Source organism: Mustela putorius, unplaced genomic scaffold, assembly GCF_011764305.1.
Source record: "Mustela putorius furo isolate JIRA1106 unplaced genomic scaffold, ASM1176430v1.1 tig00003898_pilon_pilon_pilon, whole genome shotgun sequence".
Taxonomy (NCBI): domain Eukaryota; kingdom Metazoa; phylum Chordata; class Mammalia; order Carnivora; family Mustelidae; genus Mustela; species Mustela putorius.
Genome location: NW_025422047.1, coordinates 17,694,865 through 17,703,693, shown reverse-complemented (window position 1 = coordinate 17,703,693; position 8,829 = coordinate 17,694,865). Strand labels below are relative to the sequence as shown.

Sequence of the window (8,829 nt, the reverse complement as noted above, 5' to 3'; positions counted from 1 at the left end):
ATGCACTGAGGCGAAAATGATTCCAGAGCAGGTATCTACAGAGACATGAACATATCTTAACTTTCCAAATTCTGAAACATGTGTGACATCCATATGCCATATATGATTAGGTAACAAACCCTTAGGATTAACCCCCAAGAACGGTGCAGGTAGTAAGATCACACAATTTCTGCAGGAGACTACTATGTCCCGTGCCTGTGCTTTTGTTATGTTAAATTTGAGGCAAAGAGTTAAAGCATTCACATAGAACAGTTTATGATAATGTCTCGCCTGTTGCACCGGGTCCTCAATGGCAAAGACAAATTCTCTTCTTTCACTTCCTCCAATGCCTCTGCTCCCTCTTGTAGAGCTGATTCACATTTGGGTGAATGGATGCCCCACCAGGCATCCCCAGACTAAGGTCCATATTGTCCTGTTTCTTCAAATCCTCCCCTAAGTGGTCCCATTGAGGTATGTTTAGCAAGCCTTCATCTAGGAACCATGGAGCCGCCTTTTCCACTGTATTCAAAAAGGCCCGAGCAGTTTTTGCTTTTAGTGGAGTTCCATTGGCTTTCAGCAGGTCTTCTAAAGACCCTTCCAACCGCACTTTAGATACTTCAGATACAACAGACGCGGACGTTAAAGACTCACCGCTAAATTCCGCTCTAAGGCCGCCCCGCTTCTTATTGCGGACTTGTACAAGTTAATCCCGGCTCTAAGGCCGCCCCGCTTCTTATTGCGGTCTTGTACAAGATTCCCACCACTTTGATCGTGGTCCCTTCCCCGCTTACCTGCGGTTTGGATAAGAAAATCCCGGTTCTATGGCCGCCCCGCTTCTTGTTGCGGTCTTGTACAAGTTTCCCACCACCTTTGTCGTGGTTTTACCCCGCTTACCTGCTGACTTCTCCCTTGCAAGGTTTTTCTATTTTTACTCCCCGCTTTACCGGGGAATTCCCACTTTTGAATGTGGCTAATGTCCCCGCTTACCTGCGGACCTTTACTCCCCGCTTTCCTGCGGATTACCTTGCAAGATTCCTTTATTTAGTTCCCGGGTTTCGGCGCCATTTATCGCCCTCGACCCGCAAGGACGACAAGAAGCCTGGTTCGGATGCATCTTCTCTCTCTTTTATTTCCGCAAGTCTACACACTTATATACGCTTACATGACCAATCAGCGAGCAGGGTACAGGAGGGAGCGAATCAGGCTGTGCACCTAAATGAACAACTTCGCTAGCAACCAATGCTGTTTACTTCCTCTTTGGGCGTTCCGCTTAGTCTCACGAGGCAATCCTAACCTGGCAACTAGCCAGGTGCCATCTTTTAATGGCGGAGGCCGCCCTGGCCAGGGGCCTGCCTCCGACAATAAAGTATAACAAAACAACAAAAAATTAAAGTACTAGAAGTTATTTGTTTTTGCAGTAGTCATATGAAATAAACACAAATTCTGTTAGTCATGAATATAGGCATGGTGATTCAGTCAGCCTCACTATAATTCAATTTGTTGAGATTTAATAAGTGCACTTTTCAAAGATCGTACTCTGAATGAAAATGAAATTGAATCACAATCAAATACTTATCTTTCCAGTAGTCAGAAAGTTTTAAAGTGATCCCATCTACCCAGTCTTACATTTTCCACTTTATACACAACTGCTCTAGGATTGATAACATATCAGGTCCCACTTCTTGCCCATCTGAACCCTTGCCCAATGACCCTGGTCATTATTTGCAACAAAAACCTACCTCATAATCTCCAAACTAAAAATCCATTGTTGCCTATCCAACATGAAAACTCTTATATGAAACTAATCAGATAATAATTTAACACAAGATGTACATTTTTAAAAACCAAAATATAAGCTTTCTTAAAAAGACCTAATCTTTAACATGTGCAAGTCACTTCATTTCTTTAAGCTTCTATAAAGAGGGTTTACCTAGCACTAACCTATTATGAAAATTCTCTTACAGTCTGATTTTATAACGTACAATTATAGACACATTTCCTACCAAAATAAAACTTTTTGCCAGCAAAATAAACACAATGGAACCCTCTGAACAGTGTTTTTCTAGCTGCAGGTTGCAATCCACTAGTAAATCATGAAAGCAATGTAGTGGGTGTACCGCTTGCGGGCATTAGAACCGAAACAAAACAAAAGCTGAAATAGAAGAAAAGAGTACAGTAAATCTCAGACTGTATTTTAGCGGTAAAGGAAGTATTGTTTTGTGAAATACTTATTTCATTTTATCAGTTGTGTACTGGGTTAAGATGGAAATTTTTTTGAGATACACTGCTCTTATAGCTGCCGGTTTTCAGAAAGTGGTCTGAGGAAACCCCTTTCAAGAAGCCAGAGAGATCCTCCCTCTCCTTAATTACGTACATATCTCTTTGAGGCCAGATTTTCTTCATCCAAAAGCTTCAACCAAAACATTTCTCAGCAGACTGAACGTAGAAGCAGCTATGAGAATTGAGCTGTTTTCTTTGAAGTCAGACATTAAAGATATTTTAAAAACTGTAAAACGACTCCACTCTGCTAATTTTTTGGTTTCGGAAAGAATATTTTAAAATGCTATTTATGTGAGTTATTTAAACACTTTGAATTTAAACTTAATATTTGAATATATTTACTTTAATTGCTTTTAATGACTAATACGGTAAATAGCAATTGGTAGAACCTACACGAAACGCGCTTTGGCGCTCAACATTTTGAGGTCAACATGGTCCATATGAAACAAAGGACTTCAGGCCCGAATCCTGGCAGGTTTAACTCGGTCTGAGGGCCCTTCGGCACAGCGCCTCGAGCACCACCCACTCCGCGGACACCCAGACGGGGGACGCCCCACCCTCGACGAGAGTCCTTGCAAACAGAAACAGATAACGACTAAAAGGCGGGACTTGTCCCCTGTGTGGACGTATAATAACAGTGAACAAGGGTAGGTTCCAATTGCAGGGGAAACCAGGTCACAGGACGAAAGCAGCCTTTTAGCGCATCTTTGCGACACTGTCGCGTTTCATTGGTTCCGTGCCGTAAAAACAGTCGCGGAGCCGCCCCCAGCCGAGGCAGCGGCAGACGAGCGGGGCAATGGCGGATATGGAGGACCTCTTTGGGAGCGACGCCGACAGCGATGCTGAGCGTAAAGGTGGGATCGGTTGGGCTTCAGGGGGAGGCGTGCGTGTAGGGGCTTCTGCGGCGGGAGCCCGACGGCGGTCCAGTTCCGGGTCTGCGAACCCTCGGGCACTGCGGGCCAGTGGTGCCGCTTCCTCCACTCCTTCCTCAGCGCCCCCTGCACTCCCGGCGGTACCAGCCTCCCAGGGCTGGCGGGAATGGAGGGACAAACAGCGTGAGCCTCGGGGTTCTTGGTGTGCGTGGAGCATGCGGTGCCTGGGAGCGTGTGGGGCGGAGGGGGGCGCGGGGCAAGGGTGGCGGCGCGGACGAACCTGCGCAGCCCGCCTCGGAATCTTGGGGTTCTGCTCCGTCCTGTCTCGCAAGTAAGGGCTCTTCGTGAATGAATGGGCATTGGGTGCTCGGGAACACCGGGACGAGATGGATGGATTTACTGAGGGGTTCGGGAAAGCCACCTGATTGAAGCCAGAGTGTGGCGTGGTGCGGAGTTTGAAATGCCTGGGATGAGGAAGACTGGCGGGATCCGGCGATCCGGCTGTACAGAGGCTTTGCGCACCGGAGACGGCGTGTCTTCTGAGAGCCTCTGCAGAAACTGGAATTCCCTGAGTCTGTGGTATTAGATTGGAGAGCGTATGGGGGAATCAGCGTTTGATTTAGAGAGATAAAGGATTTGTTAATGAAATGATTATTGGTGCATGGAAATATTTCTGGCATAAAGACCGTAGATAGTTTGAGTTTGAAATATGTATGGGAGTTATTTGAAGTAAGAATGGCCCCAAGATCCAAGTTCAGAATTCTTGCAACCTTCCAGGTACAGAGTAACGTATCTACTTTTCCCCTCAGCAAAGTGCGTTATTGTGGTTGCTCTTTTTTCTCTAACTCCTATTTATCTATCTATCTATTTATTTATTTTTAAGAGTGTAGTGAAGGGAGTACTAGTGGAAATGTAAAGTGAGGGCCCTATGGAGACGCGCGTTTGGGAGGTTCTAATCAGGATGAGTCCGGAAGTATAGAGTCCTGTGTACTAACTCTTGTTCTATTACCTTTGCTAATGTTTTCATCCCCCCCCCCCCCTTATTTTTACTTGTCTGTATCCCACTTGCCTTTCAAGGCACAGTTTTATGTGAGCTCTCCCGTGACTCACTGTTATAAAGTTCATTCATTCAATAAATCTGCATTGAGCCCCCTATCATGTTCCAGCACTTTGCTAGGTTTTGGGGATAGAATGATGAAAAGATTGTCTCCTGTTGCCCCACCGGCTTACCTGGATGTTTAATACTATTTGATAAGTACTTGGATGGGTAGAAGCAATAGTTTAGTAAGTGTACCCTGCACTTTGTCCTATTGCAAACTCAGTGTATGGGGAAGTGACGTATGGAGATGGTTGCTTCTCTGGGCTTTATATTTTACTTTCTTGTGAGTCTGTTGCTGCTTTTTTCCATGTTATCATTAGATAATAGGATGCTATAAGATTTACTTCTAAATTTGTCCTTGAAGGTTGCTCTTTGATCTTGAAGGTAGTATGGATGTGACAGGGTAATTCCTGTTAGGCCTAACCTATTTCATTATGTCCTTGCACTAAGACAGCTGTGGAAAATATCTACACCTGACAAACTTTTTGCATAGCAATGGGTAGAATCTCTACCTAGGCCCAACGTGTTTCTTTTATGTATAATTGTGCCCGGTGTCTTTAATTTCTTTCAACAAAGAATTTCTTAAATTCTTCAACAGTTGTAGCTTTAATTGTATAAATCTTGCACCTCCTGAGTTAAATTTCTTCCTAAGTATTTTATCCTTTTGGATACTATTGCAGGGGAAGTTGTTAACTTAATTTCATTTTTGGATTTTTCATTGTTAGTGTATAGAAATACAACTGATTTTCTTGTATCTTGCAACCTTGCTATAGCTGTAATTGGTGTGTGTGTGTGTGTGTGTGTGTGTGTGTGTGCATTCTGTAGGATTTTCCACATAGGAGATCATGGCTTCTATAAACGGAGAGTGTTTTAACTTTTTTTTTTTTAATTTGGATGGTTTTCTTTTTCTTGCCTAATTGCCCCAGCTACAACTTTTTGTACAGTGTTGAATAGAAATTGTGAGAATGGACATCCTAGTTTTGTTTCTAATCTTAGGGAGAAAGCATCCATGCTATCACAATTACCTATGTTAGCTGTGGGTTTTTGTAGATGCCCTTTATCAGGTTGAGGAAATTCACTTCGGTTCCTAGTCTGTTGAGTACTTTTATGATGAAAGGTGTTGGATTTTGTCAAGGGCCTTTTCTGCATTAATTAAGATGCTCACTTTCCTTTACTCTGTTAGTATGGTCATATTAATGTTGGACCGCCATTGTATTCCTAGGATAACTCCCACTTGGTCATGGTGTGTATCCTTTTAATATGCTGCTGGGTTCAGTTTCTTAGTATTTTGTTTAGTATTTTTGCATTTGTATTCGTAAGAGGTATTGGTCTGTAGTTTTCTTTTTGTGTGACATCTTTAGAATGAGTTAGGAAGTGTTCGCTTTGCTTCAAGTTTTTGGGAGACTTTGAGGATAGGCATTCATTCTTTAAACATTTGGTAGGATTCACCAGTGACCACCTGGTCCTGGGCATTTCTTTGTTGGATTTTTTTCTCTTTCTTTCTTCTTTCTTTTTTTTTTTTTTTTTTTTTTTAAGATTTTATTTATTTGACAGATGGAGATCACAGAGAAGCAGGCAGAGAGAGAGGAGGAAGCAGGCCCCCTGCTGAGCAGAGAGCCCCATGCGGGCTCGATCCCAGGACCCTGGGATCGTAACCTGAGCCGAAGGCAGAGGCTTTAACCCACTGAGCCACCCAGGCACCCCTTTCTTTCTTTTTTTAAAGTGGGCTCCATACCCAACATGGGGCCTGTACTCAGGACCTTGAAATCAAGAGTCACATGCTCTACCAATTGAGCCAGCCAGCTGCCCCATGTTTGTTGGAAATTTTTTGATTACTGATTCAAACCCCTACTTGTTATAGGTCATTTCAGATTTTGTATTTTGTCTTGAATCAGTTTTGGTAGTTTTGGTAGTCATTTGTCTAGGGATTAATCCATTTCATTTAAATAATCTAATATGCTGGCATAAAATTGTAGTATTTTCTTCTAATCCTTATTTCTGTAGGGTTGGTACTAATGTCAGTAATGTCAGCTGTCTAATGTCAGCTATAAGTAATTTGAGTCGTCTTTTTTTCTTGGTCTGTCTGGCTAAAGGTTTGTCAGTTTTGTTATTATTTCAAAGCACAAACTTTTTGTTTCATTGATCCTTTTATTTTTTTTCTTCTCCATTTCATTTATTTCTACTCTAATCTTTATTTTTTTTCCCTCCTTCTTGCTTTGGGTTTAGTTTTATCTAGTTCCTTAAAGTGAAAGGTTGGGTTATCAGTCTGATAATCAATCTTTCTTTCTTTCAGCTCTACACCCAACATGGGGCTTAAACTCAAAAAACCCGAGATCAAGAGTTGCATGCTCTATTGACTAAGCTGGCCAGGCTCCCCTTTTCTTTTTTAATGTGGGTGTTTACAACTACAGATTTTCCTTTTAGCACTGTTTTTTCTATATCCCTTACCTTTTGGTATCCTGTATTTTCATTATCTGAAAATATTTTAAATTTCATTTTTATTTCTTCTTTGAGCCCTTAGTTGTTTGAGTGCATTGTATAATTTCTATATATTTTTTCATTTTCCAGATTTGCCTTTGGTACTGAATTCCATTTCATCCTATTGTGGTCAGAAAAGATACAGCCTTCTTCAATTTATTAAGATTTATTTTGGGTCCTAAGTTCGGGTCTATCCTAGAGAATGTTCAATGTGCATTGTGGGGAAGAAGTATTCTGTTGATGTCTGTATGTCTGTTTGGTTCCTCCATTTCCTCATTGATCTTCTTTCTAGTTCTGGCTCTTACTGTAAGTGGGGTATTGAAGTTTCCAACTAACGATTCTATTTGTGTATTTGACAGAGACACAGCAAGAGAGGGAACACAAACAGGGAGAGGGAGAGGGAGAAGCAGGCTTCCCGCCTAGCAGGGAGCCCAGTGGGGCTCAATCCCAGGACTCTGGGATCAAGACCTGAGCTAAAAGCAGATGCTTAACGACTGAACCACCCAGGCACCCCAAATAAAAAACCTTAAAAAAAAATTTATTTTGTTTCATATTAGTATGATCTCTATAGCTCTCTTTTGGTTGTTTTTTACATGAAATATCTTTTTCCATCTTTTCACTTTCAGCCTATTTGGGTATGTGGTTCTTAAGTGAGACCCTTGTAGAAAGCATATATATGGATCACTTTTAAAATTCTCCAATTTCTGCCTTTTCATTGGAGAAGCTAATCCATTTTCATTTAAAATGATTACTGATAAAGACTAATGCTATTTTGTTTTCTTTTTTTTTTTTCTTAAGATTTTATTTACTTATTTGAGAGAGAGAACATTAGTGGGCAGAGGGAGAGGGAGAAACAGAATCTGCTGAGCAGGGAGCCCCACACAGGGCTGAATCCCAGTACCCCGGGATCATGACCTGAGCCAAAGGCAGACACTTAACTGACTGAGCCACCCAGGTGCCCCCATTTTACTATTTTCTATATGTCATATCTTTTTTGTTCCTCAGTTCCTGTATTATTGTTGTCTTTTAAGACTGATTCTCGTTTAGGGTACTGTTGATTTCCTTCCTGTTTCTTTCTTTCTTTCTTTCTTTTTTTTTGTATAGTTTTTACTTTTCTTAGCAGTTACTAAAATGTTAACAGTTAACATTTTAATTTATAATAATCTATTTTGGATTAATGCCAACTTTATTTTAGTAGTATACAGAAACATTTTTTCTCTATATTGTTTACTCTCTTTTGTCCTTATGTTGTTATTGTCACAAATTACATCTTTATACATTGTCTTCCCAGTGATGTGGTTTTATAATTATTGTTTTATGTTACTATGTTTTAAACCGAATCGAAAAAGGAGTTACCAGAAATACATTGATGTTGATTTAGGATTACCTATTTAGTTACCTTTACTATTGTTCTTTATTTCTGAATGTGGATTCAAATTACTGTCTGTTGTCCTTTCATTTCAGCTAGAAAGGCTTCCTTTAGGAAGCAGGCCTGCTAGCAACCAGCTGTTTTTGTTTATCTGGGAATGTGTTAATTTTGCCAGTTTGTTTTTATTGAGGTGAAACTCCTATAACATAACTTAAAAAAAAAAAAAAGATTTTATTTATTTATTTGACAGAGAGAGATTACAAGTAGGCAGAGGGGCAGTCAGAGAGAGGAGGAAGCAGGCTCCCATCAGCTCCCTCCCCGATGTGGGGCTCCATCCCAGGACCCTGGGATCATGACCTGAGCTGAAGGCAGAGGCTTTAATCCACTGAGCCACCCAGGCACCCCAAAGGTAGCTGTTTTAAAGTGAGCAATTTCGTGATATTTGGTACATTTACAGATTCTATCTTTTGACTGTTTGAATAGTGATGCTGTGAACCTTTGTGTACAAGTATTTGAGTGCCTGTTTGCAGTTTTCCTGAATATATATACAGGGTTGGAATTGCTGAGACTTATGGTAATTCTTTTACTTTTTTAGGAGCAAGTAACTAAACCATTTTCCATAGCAGCTGGACCATTTTATGTTACTACCAGCAAAGTTTGAGGGTTTCTTTTTTCTTTTTCTTTTTTTTTTTTTTTACATCTTCGCCAACAGTTAGCCTCTTTCTTTCTTTCTTTCTTTCTTTCTTTCTTTC

The 8,829-nt window shown here is 41.0% G+C and overlaps 1 protein-coding gene across 1 annotated transcript in view; it reads left to right on the top strand.

The window, feature by feature from the left end:
* Positions 1–2,995: 2,995 nt before the first annotated feature.
* The window catches only part of LEO1 (LEO1 homolog, Paf1/RNA polymerase II complex component), a 44,351-nt gene continuing 38,517 nt past the window's right edge, over positions 2,996–8,829 (top strand). Inside the window, exon 1 of the mRNA XM_004755416.3 lies at positions 2,996–3,113. Coding sequence (XP_004755473.1) covers positions 3,056–3,113 — 58 coding nt within the window. The 5' untranslated portion in view covers positions 2,996–3,055. The remainder of the gene's footprint in view (positions 3,114–8,829) is intronic.